General features: G+C 40.8%; 2 protein-coding genes across 2 annotated transcripts in view; both read left to right on the top strand.

Annotated features, from left to right (window-relative positions):
• The first annotated feature begins 1,711 nt into the window (after window positions 1-1,711).
• LOC124280966 overlaps window positions 1,712-18,032 on the top strand; it is a 60,267-nt gene continuing 43,946 nt past the window's right edge. The window contains exon 1 of the mRNA XM_046716977.1: window positions 1,712-1,734. The gene's annotated coding sequence lies outside the window, so the exon portion shown is untranslated. The remainder of the gene's footprint in view (window positions 1,735-18,032) is intronic.
• LOC124280984 lies at window positions 7,748-10,268 on the top strand. Its single transcript, XM_046716993.1, has 3 exons — window positions 7,748-7,766; window positions 8,785-8,906; window positions 9,590-10,268. The coding sequence occupies exons 2-3, from the start codon at window positions 8,842-8,844 to the stop codon at window positions 10,266-10,268; spliced, it is 744 nt and encodes a 247-aa protein (XP_046572949.1). The 5' UTR covers window positions 7,748-7,766; window positions 8,785-8,841.

Genomic DNA, 18,032 nt, shown 5'->3' with positions numbered 1-18,032 from the left:
CCTCACTACCACTATATACCACTTCATTATCACTATATACCACCCTCACTATCACTATATACCACCACAATCAGTACATCACTATATACTACCTGACTAGCAGTATATACTACCCCCATTATCAATATATACTAACCTCACTTTCAGTATATACTACCTCACTATCAGTATGCATCACCCTCACTATCAGTATGCATCACCCACTATCAGTATATACTCAATTCACTATCAGTATATACTACTCCTCATTATCAGTATATACCTAACTATCAGTATACTACCTAACTATCAGTATATACCACCTATATACCATTCACTATCAGTATATTACCACCTGCAGTATATCACTATATACTACCTCACTATCACTATATACTACCTCACTATCACTATATACCACCTCACTATCACTATATACTCACCTCACTATCACTATACACCATATAATCACTCATCAGTATACACCACTTCACTATCAGTATATACCACCTCACTATCAGTATATACCACCTTCTCACTATCAGTATATACTACCCTCACTGTCAGTATATACTACCTCACTATCAGTATATACCACCTCACTATCAGTATATACTGCCTCACAATCAGTAAATAAACTCCTACCAAACCAAGAAAGTGGTCCATGTAAGCTAGAAGTGGTCAATGTAACCGAGAAAGTGGTCCATGTAACCATGGAAGTGGTCCATATATTCAATGAAGTGGTCCATGTAACCTAGGAAGCAGTGCATGTAACCTTGAAGTGGTCTGTGTAACCTAGGAAGTGGTCCATGTAAGAAAAGAAGTGGTCCATGTAACGAGGAAGTGGTCCATGTAACCGAGGAAGTGGTCCATGTAAACTGAGGAAGTGGTCCATGTAACCGAGGAAGTGGTCCATGTAACCGAGAAAGTGGCCATGTAACCGAGGAAGTGGTCCATGTAACCTAGAAGTGGTCCATGTAACCAAGGAAGTGGTCCGTATAACCTAGGAAGTGGTCCATGTAACCGAGGAAGTGGTCCATGTAACCGAGGAAGTGGCCATGTGACCTAGGAAGTGGCCCATGGTACAAGTAGCCTTCATAAATGACTTTCAAACCTCCCCTACTTGTGGTCAGTAACTCCCATCATCATCATTAGGCGAGGTAGGTGAGAGCTACACTCCGTTTGGGTCAAAAGAGGACCGATGAATTGCAATCTAACTCGAAAAGTAATAGACCTAAAATGCTCAATGAAACTCTGATCATAATCAAATCATCAGACCAATTCTGTGAGGTTTTTGCTGAAGTGATATCCTAACAATAAAAAAGGTTGCATAACAAACTATCATTAAAATATTGACACAATTCACTTTTTGTTACGAGGGACAGCCAGGCGTTTCAATGAGTATTATATGTTTATTAGTTTTCGAGTTAGATTGCAATTCATCGGTGCGTCTGTAGTTAAAATTAAATAATTGCATAATAGGAATAAACCACCGTAGCCAAAAAATATAATTGTCGGGGCGTTAAACTTACCTCAATTTGGAATAAAACGTTTAAAACACGAAATAAAATAAACAAAAGGCCGAGATTTAAGAAGTGAAAGTAATAATAAAGTAATGTTTAGTTTTGTTTAAAGCTGTGTGGTGTTTCTGAGTTTGCTGTTCGCAAGTGTTTAGTTTATGTTTATTTCGATCGATGAGTATAGTGGCTGTGGTGAAAGCTTCATTGCAGACGTGTTAACTGGCTCTGAGTTAAGGTAAGTTTTAATTTATAGAGAAATGCCTTGACACTGAGTTGACCACGACTCGATTACTAATGCTGGTGCATTACTTACATCCCGTAGCTACAAGGCTAAGTACTTCGGAAAGGTGAGTGAGTGAGTATGGTTTTACGCCAATTTTAGCAATAATCACGGCGGGGAACACCAGAAATGGGTTTCACACATTGTACCCATGCGGGGAATCCAACCCAAACTAACTAACTCACAAATTTTGGGTCGTCTGTTAGATAGGGTCAATTTTTTTAACAAAGTGTCTCGCTGTAGTTGGTTTTAAAATTTAACGCTGGGTGATTTAATTATGAACGTTAAACAAATGCACCCACTACCACCACCATCCCTCCGATCCCACTGAGTGATTGACGTTGACTGCGTGATGCTTACGTCAGCTATCTGTACAAATTCAGCAGAGCGCTTCAAAATGGACACACTCATCACCGTCGAGCGATCTTAACACGCCTTTCTTTAATTTCAGCTTTGGGTTTGAGTTCTGAGAAGGCTGCTTACTAACTCCACGTTAAAGAACATTCCAATAATGACACCTGAAATAGGCTTCACATACTGTAACCCCATGTTGAGCTTCCATGTCACTTCCGGCTATCACAGTAAACTATGATCATGTAACAATGTCTCAGCGTCACACACTGTACAATCACAATGTCTCGTATTGGGCAGAACAAAGACACCAGACTGTTGTGTATAGCCCCTCATGGGGCCGTGGTGTGTATTCCAATAAACTCATACTTGTCTAATTGTCATTGGGATCATACTACACCGTAAAACGAATGTTTGACCAACTATGGCGGGTGGTCCTTTATTTATCAAGTCATCTTAGCCGTTCCGCCTTTGACTTCAGGGCGGTGGAGTAACCTAGTGGTTAAAGCGTTCGCTTGTCATGCTCAGACCCAGGTTCGATTCTCACATGGGTACAATGCGCGAAGCCTACATTCTGGTGTCCCAAGCTCTGATATTGCTGGAATATTGCTAAAAACGGCATAAGACCATTCTCACTCACTCCAATAAACTCACTAATAAAGAGGGACTACTGAAAGCAAGCACAAGATACAGGCTATTTTTTATTTTATTTTTGCAGATGGCAGAAGATGGAGTACGCCACGAGGTTGTGGACAACGTCGATGACTGCGTCAAGGCTGTAGAGGACCTTCTCCAGGAGCCTGTCGTTGCTGTGGACTGTGAGGGAATCGATCTCGGAAAGAAGGGCCTCTCACTCTTCTCCAGGTGGCCAAACCAGACGGTTTTGTCTACCTGTTCAATGTTTTCGTTGAGCTGAGCAAAGGTCTCACTGAAGGCCGACTGAAGTCGTTTCTGGAAAATCAAGACATCGTCAAGGTATGTCTGTCACGTGATGACAGTAATCAGTATTTCTGATAGGAAACATACTCAAATTAGATCTTAAACATTCCCACGACTGCCTCTCTATTTTCCGCCATGTCGATTTATTAGGTTCCTATTTGCACTTCGGCTGTTTTGCACCTCGGGTTTCCTGGGCATTGGGGTAGCTTAGTAGTGAAAGCGTTCGCTCGTCACGCCAAAAATCCCAGTTCGATTCCCCACATGGGTACATTTGCCTGAAGCCCATCTGATGTCCCAAGTTGTGATATTGCTGGAATATTACCAAAAAGCGACGTAAAACTGATCTCACTCACTCATTTGTACTTCGGGCTGACGATTTTAGATGGATTTTGTTGGTGGACTAACGAATATAGTTTAAAAAACGCAGGATGGCAGGATGGAATGGTTATAATGATCAACCATTCAGTTAACCATTATGTATATGTACAGACTAGAGTCCCTACATGGGTCAAATGTGTAAGGCCTATTTCTGGTGTGCCCTGCCGTGATATTGCTGAATTATTGCTAAAAAGCGACGTATAATCAAATCACTCACTCACTCTAATCGTGCGCACATCTATTCATCGAATTCGTATTTGAGGACAAGCGAATAAATCTAGGTAAACGTGTGCGAAAATAAGTAATTCAGTAGAGGATTTCACTCTTGTACAATTGTGTTACTCTACCACCAGTGAAGTTGATGCGCCGTAAAGTTCAGCATCAAATCAACCTTTCTTTCATTTTTTAGGGGCGGTGGGGTAGCCCCATTCTAGTGTCCCCAGCCATGATATTGGTGGAATATTGCTAAAAGCGGCGTAAAACTAAACTCATTCACTTTTTTCACTTTTAGGTATTTCACGGGTGCAACTGAGACAGCGCCGCCCTGAAGTGTCAGTTTGATGTCATGCTGAACAATGTTTTTGACGTGCAGGTATTGTAAAATGACACTCACCTTGATCTGTGCTTGCAAATGAGAAAGTGTTTCACTGTTTTGCCTCAAACTACCTAATCAAGGCCATAGACACCCCACCCAAGTTGCATCTGTGTACATCCACCCCATCCATATTGCATCTGTGTACATCCACCCCATTCATATTGCATCTGTGTACATCCACCCCATTCATATTGCATCTGTGTATAACCACCCCATTCATATTGCATCTGTGTACAACCACCCAATCCATCTCCCATCTGTTTACAACCACCCTATCCATGTTGCATCTGTGTACAACCACCCCATCCATTTTGCATCTGTGTACAACCACCCCATTCATATTGCATCTCTGTACAACCACCCCATTCACATTGCATCTGTGTACAACCACCCAATCCATCTCCCATCTGTGGACAACCACCCCATCAATATTGCATCTGTGTACAACCACCCCATCCATATTGCATCTGTGTACAACCACCCCATTCATATTGCATCAGTGTACAACCACCCCATTCATATTGCATCTGTGTACAACCGCCCCATTCATATTGCATCTGTATACAACCACCCCATCCATCTCCCATCTGTGTACAACCACCCATTCATATTGCATCTCTGTACAACCACCCCATTCATCTCCCATCTGTGTACAACCACCCCATCCATCTCCCATCTGTGTACAACCACCCCATTCATATTGCATCTGTGTACAACCACCCTATCCATCTCCCATCTGTGTGCAAGCACCTCATTCATATTGCATCTGTGTACAACCACCCCATTCATCTCCAATCTGTGTACAACCACCACATTCATATTGCATCTGTGTACAACCACCCCATTCATCTCCCATCTGTGTACAACCACCCCATCCATATTGTATCTGTGTACAACCAACCCATTCATATTGCATCTGTGTACAACCACCCCATTCATATTGCATCTGTGCACAACCACCCCATCCATCTCCCATATGTGTACAACCACCCAATTCATATTGCATCTGTGTACAACCACCCCATTCATCTCCCATCTGTGTACAACCACCCCATTCATCTTCAATCTGTGTACAACCGCCCCATCCATATTGCATCTGTGTACAACCACCCCATTCATATTGCATCTGTGTACATCCACCCCATTCATATTGCATCTGTGTACAACCACCCCATTCATATTGCATCTGTGTACAACCACCCAATCCATCTCCCGTCTGTGTACAACCACCCCATCCATCTCCCATCTGTGTACAACCACCCCATTCATATTGCATCTGTGTACAACCACCCTATCCATCTCCCATCTGTGTGCAAGCACCCCATTCATATTGCATCTCTGTACAACCACCCCATTCATCTCCAATCTGTGTACAACCACCACATTCATATTGCATCTCTGTACAACCACCCCATTCATCTCCCATCTGTGTACAACCACCCCATCCATCTCCCATCTGTGTACAACCACCCCATTCATATTGCATCTGTGTACAACCACCCTATCCATCTCCCATCTGTGTGCAAGCACCCCATTTATATTGCATCTCTGTACAACCACCCCATTCATCTCCAATCTGTGTACAACCACCACATTCATATTGCATCTCTGTACAACCACCCCATTCATCTCCCATCTGTGTACAACCACCCCATCCATCTCCCATCTGTGTACAACCACCCCATTCATATTGCATCTGTGTACAACCACCCTATCCATCTCTCCCATCTGTGTGCAAGCACCCCATTCATATTGCATCTCTGTATTCAACCACCCCATTCATATCTCCAATCTGTGTACAACCACCCCCGTGTACACATTCATATTGCATCTGTGTACAACCACCCCATCCATATTGCATCTGTGTACAACCAACCCATTCATATTGCATCTGTGTACAACCACCCCATTCATATTGCATCTGTGCACAACCACCCCATCCATCTCCCATATGTGTACAACCACCCAATTCATATTGCATCTGTGTACAACCACCCCATTCATCTCCCCATCTGTGTACAACCACCCCATTCATCTTCAATCTGTGTACAACCGCCCCATCCATATTGCATCTGTGTACAACCAACCCATCCATATTGTAACCCATTCATATCGCATCTGTGTACATCCACCCCATTCATATTGCATCTGTGTACAACCACCCCATTCATATTGCATCTGTGTACAACCAACCCATCCATATTGCATCTGTGTACAACCACCCGATTCATATTGCATCTGTGTACAACCACCCCATCCATCTCCCATATGTGTACAACCACCCAATTCATATTGCATCTGTGTACAACCACCCCATTCATCTCCCATCTGTGTACAACCACCCCATTCATCTTCCATCTGTGTACAACCACCCCATCCATATTGCATCTGTGTACAACCACCCCATTCATATTGCATCTATGTACAACCACCCCATTCATCTCCCATCTGTGTACAACCACCCCATCCATATTGCCTCTGTGTACAACCACCCCATCCATTTTGCATCTGTGTACAACCACTCCATTCATATTGCATCTGTGTACAACCCCACCATTCATATTGCATCTGTGTGCAACCACCCTGTCCATTTTGCATCTGTGTGCAACCACCCATTGTTACTGTATGCCAAGATATGGCCTATGCAACTACTGCATATTTGTCCATGCGTCTGCTGTAGGTGTACCCATGTGTCTGCTGTATGTGTACCATGTGTCTGCTGTATGTGTGCCCATGTGTCTGCTGTATGTGTACATATGTGTCTGCTGTGTGTGTACCATGTGTCTGCTGTATGTGTACCATGTGTCTGCTGTATGTGTGCCCATGTGTCTGCTATATGTGTACACATGTGTCTGCTGTATGTGTACCATGTGTCTGCTGTATGTGTGCTCTTGTGTCTGCTGTAGGTGTTCCAATGTATCTGCTGTTGGTGTACCCATGTGTCTGCTGTATGTGTACCTTGTGTCTGCTGTATGTGTGACCATGTGTCTGATGTATGTGTACCTTGTGTCTGCTGTAGGTGTACCCATGTGTCTGATGTAGGTGTACCTTGTGTCTGTTGTATGTGTACCCATGTGTCTGCTGTAGGTGTACCCATGTGTCTGATGTAGGTGTACCTTGTGTCTGTTGTATGTGTACCCATGTGTCTGCTGTAGGTGTACCCATGTGTCTGCTGTAGGTGTACCCATGTGTCCGTTGTATGTGTACCTATGTGTCTGCTGTATGTGTACCCATGTGTCTGGTGTATGTGTACCCATGTGTCTGCTGTAGGTGTACCCATGTGTTGATGTGTGTGTACCCATGTGTTCGCTGTGTGTACCCATGTGTCCGTTGTATGTGTACCTATGTGTCTGCTGTATGTGTACCCATGCTGTATGTGTCCCATGTGTCTCCTGTAGGTATACCTATGTGTCTGTGTGCGTACCAATGTGTCCGTTGTATGTGTACCTATGTGTCTGCTGTATGTGTACCCATGTGTCTGGTGTATGTGTACCTATGTGTCTGCTGTATGTGTACCGCGTGTGAGTATCAACCATACCCATACGCTGCACGTGCGTTTTAAGCTGCTCCCATTAATTGTTTCATGTAACTTCATATTTTCCACAGACGGCTCTTTTCATCATTGAAAATCTGAAGGGAGACAACTTCCATATGCCCGGAAGTTGATGGATGTTCGCATCCGCTACATTGACGTCACTTCCTTGCGGGAAAAGAAGACGTCATAGTAGGTTACGCGTAGCTGAGGAAAAAGAAAGTGTTATTACTAACTCACTTGAGTTCGCTAACAAATGTAGAAATACTGCCACACGTAGACATTTTGTACAGCAAAAGCGTCATGGGGAAAAATGAAATGTATATATTCTCACGTACAATTGAAAGTACACACCTGGCTAGCTATTCTCGAAACGTTCGTAGCCCTACGAACTTCTTAAGCCCATTCTTAACACACTGGCTACGATCAAAGTTAAATTTTTTCAGATCTACGAAAGTTTCGAGAATATGTTTCCTGGTATTTTGGGATGATTTTCAAAAACAAGAAGGAAATTTTTTTTATTGGGACAAGTCACAAACATTTTGTACAAAAATACCACAGAGTTGTTCCCAAATCGTGACGTTGTCAGCGTCTCGCGTTCCTCGTCCACCGTGGACGATTTAGTTGATGTCGACAGGTTAATGAAAAGACCTGAAATAGTCGATAGACCGGATTTCGACAGCATGATTTTTTCGTCACTGTTCTGCTGCAAATGCGTTGACCAAACGTTATTGCTGCTGATGACGTCAGTGTTTTCGCTTCGCTGATGATATCATCTTAGTATTTTGAAGTGTGCTTCTAATATTCTCAGTCAACCCCGCCAAAGCCGGTTTATACTTTCTTTTGTAGGTCAGTTTATGTCTCAATCAGTGCGTCTCAATCCATAGATCCTCAGGGTACCCCGATGTTGTGGGGGTTTGCTTTTTCAGTAAACCCGTGGAGACCGGGTAGAATTGATCTTCACCAACCCATGTTTGTCGTAAGAGGCGACTAACGGGATCGGATGGTCAGGCTCGCTGACTTCGTTGACAAGTGTCATCGTATTCCAGTTGCATAAATCGATGCTCCTGCTGTTGATCACTGGATTGTCTGTAGCTGGAATAATGCTGACTGTCGCGTTAAAGCAAATAAACACAAACAATGTTTTAAAACCATCATAATGTGACACGGTAAAGAATCTTTCCGTATGATTCTGACTTGTATGCTTCAGGCCAAATTGTACAAAAGTAATGCTGCTTATTGGGCAACAAAAGAATTTACACCGGAAATGATTGACTACGCATGTGCAGATGTACGGATTTTGATACCCGAGGTGTATGAGAAAATGAAAAGGTAGGTCAAAGATGGAATTATCAGGTGTAATACCTCTGGGGGTCTCGAGAAGCCAGAAGGAAAGCCTTTAAATTCAAAGTTGGGGATCAGGTGCGACTGTCCCATTTAAGACATGTCTTTCAACGTGACTATCAGGAGATATGGACGGAGGAAATATTCATTATCAGCGCAGACGATACTACAGGGATGGGATACCAGTCTATAAAGTCAAGGACATGGCTGAGGATCCAATCATTCACCAAGTCATGTTTCCAATAGTAGCGATAGGATTTCTTACTATCTTTAGACTAGGGAAATTACATTTCTAAGAATAGCCTGGTGTCTTGCACCACACCTTGTAATGACGCGTTTCTATTAACAGCTCGGCTCATCGATAAGTGATGTTGAACTGTCGTTTATATATCATCATCTGCCGTCTTTCCGTGTCTGCCTGTCCTGCCTGCTATTAAAGGCAGACGAACGACTAACAATCTGGATCGGTCAGCAATTCTCACTGATATATTCTGCATCATCTGGCCATTTTGACGGGCTTGACACATGTCCGACATCTGTGCATAACAACAGTGTAACACAGGGCTAGTCAAGTAGCACCTGTTGTATCTCAGTCCAAGTAAGTTTCATACTCAGATTCATCAAGCACAACACATTGCATGTAACACTTACATTATACTTCTTGTTTTCAGCATACTTGACGATAAGGATCTCTGGAGACGTTTCAGGGAAAGGGTAGATTACGAGCTGAACTTTCGATGGAACGAAGCAGTGACGTCAGACAGAGATGAATTCATGTCAGTCGTGAAGAAGGTTCTGCGCCAGTTTGAATCGAAGTACACAAGCGATACCGCTTTTGCTGATATTTCGGATGAAGATGATATTCAAGCTCTGAGACAGGTCCGAATCACAGAAATTGACGAGTTCCCTGTTCGTGTCAGGAGGTTGAATATCGAATTTCTGAAGAACGAGCTGAAGACGATAGAAGAAGAGATGACTTCACAAGGGGACTCCTTCATTGCGACTTTATCTCACTTGAATATGTTATTTGCAGCAAAGAGAAGCAACAACTTGGAACTGAAGAACTTGGCTCAAAGACTACAGCAAAGAGCTAATGACATACTCAAGAAAGACATGGTCGTCAAATACACGGAGCTAACTCCAAACGACCATCTCCAAGATGAAGAGAGAAGGTTATTACGAGATCTCCCTGTCTCAACCGGAACCAGCTCAGCTGTCAACCCCGTCCTCCGCCATCTTTACAACGTCGTCATCGACAGCGACGTGGAGGGAATGGAGACTCTGAGGCAGAAGTTCCAGCGTGAAGGCAGTCGTTTCAGACTTCAGACCTGGGGTTCCTGCCAGGCTTAAGACAAAGGCCAGGCTATTTCTGAACGAATTACAGGAGGCTGGGGTGGTGACAGCTCCCAGAAGGGGGTCGGGATATCTGTTTAGATAGATATTGAGTCATTAGACGTGTCTCCACGACCTGGAGCCATGTCTGTTTTCACATATACTCTTGTTCCACTACTATTAATGACGAAGTCTCATTACACAAGTAATGCCTTAATATTCAGTTTGTGAAAGTATTCCATAATTGCAATCTCATAATTTATTAAACTTAGGATAAAAGTTGTTTAACAAACGATCATAGATTCCAATTGCTATTATTGGTTTGTATTACAAGGGGGTAAGCGCAGTAGTTGGAACACTGAAACAAATGTACGTGATGAGCGTTAACTAAGACCAACCCCACTTGTTCTCGCTGTTACAGGTCATTGGCTCCCTCCCTCTGCAAGCCGTCTGCGTTCTGCTGTTTATTTTGTTGACAGTTACATAGACAGATTCTTTAATACAAATGCATAAAATCGGTGATTTCCCATGTGATTAGGTTGTCTGACAAAACACCCACTTGCACAGTTTGAGATCGATTGGGTCGTTGGATGAAGAGATATTTACAAAAAAACAAACTATATGTGCAAACATTAATGTATTGCCATTGTATCCTTTAGACTGTCTTCTTTATTACTGAAACTTTTACCATGCTTTCTTATATTACGGGTTTCTTGTTTACACCCTGATCTCAAGACCACTGGTTATTTTTAGCATAGATAACTTTTAGCATGTAAACCATGCCTATGTGCAAATATTAATATTTATTGTATAACCATTGTATTGTATCCTTTAGATTGCCTGTCTTTGATTACTGAACCTGTTACCATGTTTTCTTGTAATACGTTTTTTCTTGTTTACACCCTGATCTCAAGGGCGGCACTCTGTGAAAATGATATCTCACTGTCGTTTCAAAGTATATTGTGTCAGCCGAAACGTTTTAACGTTTCATTCACTTTATTTGTCAAACAGTTTTCAAAATGTTTTATAGCAGACATATCATGTACTATGCTCACGTTCTATCTTATGCCCATGTTAACTATGATTCTTGGTCAGGGTAATATATTCTTTATGTGTCTCATAAAATGATAGCTTGTTTCTAAACATTAGTGTTGATAGAAGTTATATTTTGTATAGATATATCTTACAATGAAGTTAAATCGCACCTTCTAGGTTTAACTTAATATCTTAATAAACACGTTTGACGTTTCTTTGTGTTACGTCAGAACGACCTTTCTTACTGTGTGCTATATATGGTATGCTATTTTTATCTGCATTTTGGGAGGTCTGCGTTATGGGGGTAAACCCTGAGAACATGACACGTTTTATGGATAACAACCCCGTTTTATTCTTTCCACCACGATAGATAGATAGATATATAGTAAGATACGTGGATAGATAGAACATGTTTACATAAGTGTGGATCAGGTGGGTGGTTGAGTTTAGTTTTACGCCACTTTTAGCAATATTCCAGAAATATCATGGTGGGGGAGACCAGAAATGGGCTTCACACATTGAAACCATGTGGAGAATTGAACCCGGGTTTTCGGCGTGATGAGCGAACGCTTTATCCACAAGGCTACACCACCGCTTCAGTGTGAATTATTAACCCGTACGTCAGTATAAAATAGTATATAGAGGGTTATTTTTTTATCATTAATTTTTACGTACAAGGACATTACACTTTCTTTAAAATCACGTCTGACTTCATGATTAAAATTGAAAATTTGAACAAGGTTTGGCCTCTAAAGTTTGAAGAGTTGTCTCCCTTTATCATTTACCGTTGATGTACAAAGATAACAATATATCTCCGACAAGTCAGAGAATTGCTTTCAAGATCAGGAAAGTAAATGAGTTTTCTGACTTCTGTGACTGTCATTAAAAAGAGATTAGTCATAGGATTGTCTGGTCCAGAACTGACTATGTACATGCAGCCGTCATATAGTTGTGTGTCGCGTTAACAAACAGACAGACAAAAGATTAGGTCAAAATCATCGTCTATCTCTCACAGTCAGAGAAATCACTCGATTGATTTCGGGAGAAGAATGAATGAGAACTCAGACTCCCCAGAATCAACAGTGTAAATGCAAGATTGCATGTTTCAATATTCCCTTTAATTCTATGTGTTAATATTGTTTAAAGTTTAAATTTAATCTTAAACTTAAATTTTACTAAAATTTAAAATGCAAATATCTTAACTCATTGGTCTAATGGTTAAGGCTGTGGATTTGTAATCCAAAGGTTGCAAGTTCAAACCCCACTTACACCAACTAAACTTTTGTAACTAATTTAACTAATTTACATAAAGTATTTAAATTAGCCTCACTTCTAACACTTGTTTATCACATGACATCCCTAAGGAAGCACATGGTCTAAAAAAGCATGCCCTTCAGTCTGTGCCTGACCACCATGCTGGAAAGTTGCTTCACCTCACTGTCTGCGAATAACTGCATGTCAAGAAACAAATGTAAGTTACTTTCAACTCATAATATTTCTAACTTTATTGCATTATTATCATTTGTATTAATAATAAATTATTGATAAACAATTTTGATAACAGTTTAACGAAATGTTGTTCAAATGTTTAGTCATCCAAATGTATTTGTACAATTTCAATAAGCATAGTAGAGTTTATTAATGCCAAAAGTAAATATGTTTAAAGTGCATTAATGAGCAAAGATTATGAAATTGTTTCTGCTTATATTGTAGTTTTTTGAACCTCATCAGAGCTCATCAGTTTTCATCGTAGCCTGATTCGTTGTCCAAGTGCTCAACAAGTTTCAAGGATGAAATGCTCATGAATCTCATGAATTGTTAAATTGTAACCTGCACGGATGTAATAAACTCTGATGCGAGTATCGGATTTTGTTCTTGCATCTACAAACAGATTCTAGATATTTTTCCATTACGTATTCAACACAAATGTGGCCGGTTTTATTATTATTTTCTCGTTGCTTCGAGTATTTTGTCGTTGCTTCGAACCTTTGTTATCTTTCCAAAACTTGAAATTTCAAGTTTTTACTCGTTGCCTCGAGTATTTTCTCGTTTCTTCAAGATTTTTAAAAAAAGTTGCAGGAACGAGAAAATACTCTAAGCAACAAGGTATTAATGGAAGCAACGAAAAAATAATTGCAGCAATGAGAAACTATTTGAAACAATGAGAAAATACTCCAAAGCACGGGCAATTGAAGCAATGAGAACAAAAATATTTATGCCACAAAAGTGGCAGCTTTAAGCTTTCGTAGAAACGCACATATCTGTAGCATTCGTGACCCACTCGTGTTATTTCGGGACAAGCCGAATAGCGACTCGTGCCCCTCTGGAAGCATTCGTGACCCACTCGTGTTATTCCGGGACAAGCCGAATAGCGACTCGTGCCCCTCTGGAAGCATTCGTGACCCACTAGTGTTATTCCGGGACAAGCCAAATAGCGACTCGTGCCCCTGTGGAAGCATTCGTGACCCACTCGTGTTGTTCCGGGACAAGCCGAATAGCGACTTGTTCCGTCTGGAAGCATTCGTTTCCCACTCGTGTTGTTCCGGGACAAGCCGAATGGCGAGTCGTGCCACTCTGGAAGCATTCGTGACCCACTCGTGTTATTCTGGGACAAGCCGAATAGCCACTCGTGCCCCTCTGGAAGCATTCGTGACCCACTCGTGTTATTCCGGGACAAGCCGAATAGCGACTCGTGCCCCTCTGGAAGGATTTCATATTGGCGCATGAACATCAGAACTACTTTAAACAAGAACGATAACTCTATTCCTGTTTGATTCCAATGTTTCTAAAAATCACCGAAGCACATGTACATTGTATTGCTAGGTTGTTGTTTTGGGTTTTTTTTTACTTATTTATTTTAAAGAATTCAACCTCTTTGATACAACTAAAAGAAGGAGAAAAACATATTTGTTAAAGACATATTCTAATGTAATTATTACCAGCTGTTCACCTTTTATTTCCAATTATGTTAATTAATAGGCTTCTTAATAGGGTTTAATCATCACAAATGGGAATTGTTTTATTGCATATACAAATAAAAAAAAAATTCAGGTACATTAAATCCCAAAGAAGATACTCAAAAATGACTTTAAAATATTTCTCAAGTTGAACATTCGTGTAACCTTGCTGTCACACTCCTGGTGGAATTTTAAATGAATTCGCTGGAAAAAATATGAATGACCAAAAAACATCCCCAAGAGCTATGAAATATAAGCCCAATGCTAAAGATTAAGGTTGATTAGTTACATACAAATACGATATTATTGTTTTGAAAGTGGTAGCGATTATAATTACATTTCCTAAAATTAGTCGAAGCGCACGTACAATCTCCATAACAAGCCCCATTCGTGACCACTCGTGTTATTCCGGGACAAGCCGAATAACGACTCGTGCCCCTCTGGAAGGATTTCATATTGGCGCATGAACATCAGAACTACTTTAAACAAGAACGATAACTCTATCCCTGTTTGATTCCCAGCCAGGGAACCAGGCTGCTCATGTTTCGGTTTGACAATTCAGCTTGACAACACGAGTCGGTCACTAATTCATACAAACGTTATACAGGTACCCGTGGAGTTAACATTTCACTCTGGACCGGTGGGGTAGCCTAGTGGTTAAAGCGTTCGCTCATCACGCCGGAGACCCCGGTTCGATTCCCTTGCAAGGGTACAATATGTGAAGACAATTTCTGGTGTCCCCCGCAGTGATATTGCTGTAATATTGTTGACAGCTGCGTACAACTAAACTCACCCACCCACCTTGTCCACCCTTATGTAACAACTATGTCTCTATATATTCACTGTGTTCACTGACAGCATTCAACTGATGACGGAGCAAGAATTAGCTCTGAGACGTGGTGTAAAGAATAAAAAGTTTTACATAAAACGAGTCATGTTTTCAATGAGGAAGGTCGTTGTGACATAAAACAAGAAACCCGTCAAACGTGTTTATTAAGATTATTATCTAGGTTATCATTATCTAAATGATATTAACTTCTATCAACACTTATATTTAGAACCAGCAATAGGTTTATGAGACACATTAAGAATATATCACACTGACCAAGAATCACAGTTAACATGGGCATATGATAGAACATGAGCATAGTACATGATATGTCTGCTATAAAACATGTTGAAAACTGTAAGACAAATAAAGTGAACGGAAGCAACTTAAAACGTTTGGGTTGACACAATATACTTGAAGAGACAGTGTTATATTACTGGCACGGAGCAGTACTCTTCAGATCAGGGTGTAAACAAGAATACCGTAATATTAGAAAGCATGGGAATCAAAGACAGGCAATCTGAAGGATACAATACATTGACAATACAATAATGTTTCCACATAGGCATGGCTTACATGCTAAAAATAAAATAACTAAAACATTAAAAAACTTAACGTACAAAGGAAACGCCATGAAAAATAAAGGCGTCGGTTGAAGCTTTAATTGACGGTGCAAGAAAATAAATTAACAATATCACATTTTGATATAAATTTAGTAAATATATGAAGGTTCTCCTGTTCAGGATGATAGATCAGTTTTGAAAAATCGGCAAATAATACCCTAGCTGCACGTCCCCAAAAGAAGACATTGCATAATACCTTCTCGGGAAGCTGAACTCGTATTCACGTATCTTTGGCTTCAGGCAACGTTGTTGGGAAACATGTTTATAACAAGTCATGGTTGTATGTATATGGTCTGTTTGAAATTTTGCATTAATTTACCGATAAAGAGTTTAAAAAGGACATTTATCGTCGGTAATTACAGGTACCTACATTACACTATAAATAGCTATTTTCTACAAACTAGTCCAGTAAAATATAAACGTATATCATCACAGACAATAGCAAGGACAATGAAAGAAGCTAAATAATATTTACAGTAAATAGTGAAAAGGAATTGACATGGCACAATCATTGGTGTATTTGTGTATTTACAGAGAAGAGAAAATTCTGGTCACGTGATATGCAAATTAGCCCGTGCAGGTGACTTACGCAGCGTCATCAATGAGTGTGAGTACAATAATTTCAACATTCTATTTTTTCAAAAATTAATCAACATATGAAATAATAAATGTTATTGCCACGACCAGGAATTTATTTTATAAAAATGATCAGACGTCTGAGATGAGATCATTTCAGGCTCACATTGGAACATCAGGGTTCGTACAGATTATCAACCATCAAACTTAGGACTTGTTAGGGTGTTTTCAAGGCCTGATCAACAATTTAAAAAACTATAGAAACACACAAAACAAGTTAAATGCACACAAGGTTGGTCAAATGTGTGACTGACCAACAGAGGGAAATAACTCTAAGCTACATCCCTGCACTGGGAAAGTGTATATGTTACAGTCAGATTGTGAAATCAGTCATTTCGTGAAATGACTAAAACATTCAATCATTTCGTGAAATGACTAAGAAGGTCAGCCATTCAACTATCCTTACTGCTCGTTCTCTTTCTGCCTGGGTTAACCTTGGCATTCTCTCTGCGTGACTTTATGTTCAGTGAGGTTCACTCCCATTTGTCAGACGTGCCAATTATCAGACAGACCAGTCAAGTGTGACCAGTGTAACTGCCTGGACTTACCCACTAATTAATTAATGAGCTGCTCCCAACTGTGAACAGAGTTGGCTACTCCCCGCTCTCAAGTTCGTTAAGTGATACAGATTAACCAGATTATGATTGTGTTTGTAAGTTGCTTTTAATCAGTGTGTGGGATTGCATGTTGTAGTAACGAAATTGGGAGTAGTTTGTTCAACTTTATGGAATAGGTTGACGACGACGCCCGTTTTCCTCTACCCCTATGGAATCATCACCACACAGTTGGACCGAGGACAAACAACAATTTGGAGGGATTTCATGCTCGTGTGAACACATCTCCCACATCACCACCCAAACCTGTACCGATTTGTGGACCTGATCCAAGCCATAGAGACATCAGAAGACGCTAAGCTAACGCAGATTGACTTTGGTGCCGCTCCCCAGCCCAGGAAGAAGGTGTACATAGTGTCTGAGGAGAGACTGCTCCGGCTGAAAGAGAAGCTGACAAGTGGTCAGAAGACATCTGTTCAATTCCTGGATGCTGTTGGACACCTGTTGAAACTGGGCTGACAATATTGAACTCTACTCTAATATAAATCAGTTCTGGCTGATTTCATATCGATTTGCTTACTTGTACTGGATATGATCATTATTTTTATTGTTATTATCATTATTATTAAAAAGTCTTCCCTGATTTCTTACATTTCTTATTTCTGTTATTTGTTTTATGGGCCATTCCTATTTCATTAGGAGGTAACAGGCAGGGGATTAGCTGTGCACTCAACCAGATAGTTTGTTGTTTTAACCTGTCTGACAAATGGCACGTCTGACAAATGGGAGGATACCTTCAGTGATATTGCAGTGTTGGACAGGCCATTTATACTGATTTTTTGCACGATCTTTCCCATGTATCCTACTGAGACATGTGTTTCGTGTTTCTGAGAGTCGAGACCACAAAATGCGTCTTGGCGAATTGTTTCGTGTATCACGAACATTGGCAATCGTTATGAAGCACATTTATCAAATTTGATGGAAACGTCCAAACCTATTTACATGTATATAGCCAATAGCGAAATGGCTGATCCTCTTAGTCATTTCACGAAATGACTGATTTAACAATCTGACTGTAACACATATAAAGGACCTTCTCAGGACAAATTACTGGCAATTAGGGCCCTTTCAAGGCTAAAACGAATTTA

This window comes from Haliotis rubra, unplaced genomic scaffold (assembly GCF_003918875.1).
Source record: "Haliotis rubra isolate DU_JTF1 unplaced genomic scaffold, ASM391887v1 Scf277, whole genome shotgun sequence".
Classification (NCBI taxonomy): domain Eukaryota; kingdom Metazoa; phylum Mollusca; class Gastropoda; order Lepetellida; family Haliotidae; genus Haliotis; species Haliotis rubra.
The sequence above is the reverse complement of the archived record's forward strand: the minus strand, read 5'-3'. Positions and strand labels throughout refer to the sequence as shown.

Coding starts and splice junctions, on each gene's coding strand:
- LOC124280984 (XM_046716993.1), top strand. CDS start 8,842: ATGATTGACTACGCATGTGCAGATGTACGGATTTTGATACCCGAGGTG. Junction 8,907..9,589: donor GTGTATGAGAAAATGAAAAG/GTAGGTCAAAGA, acceptor TCTTGTTTTCAG/CATACTTGACGATAAGGATC.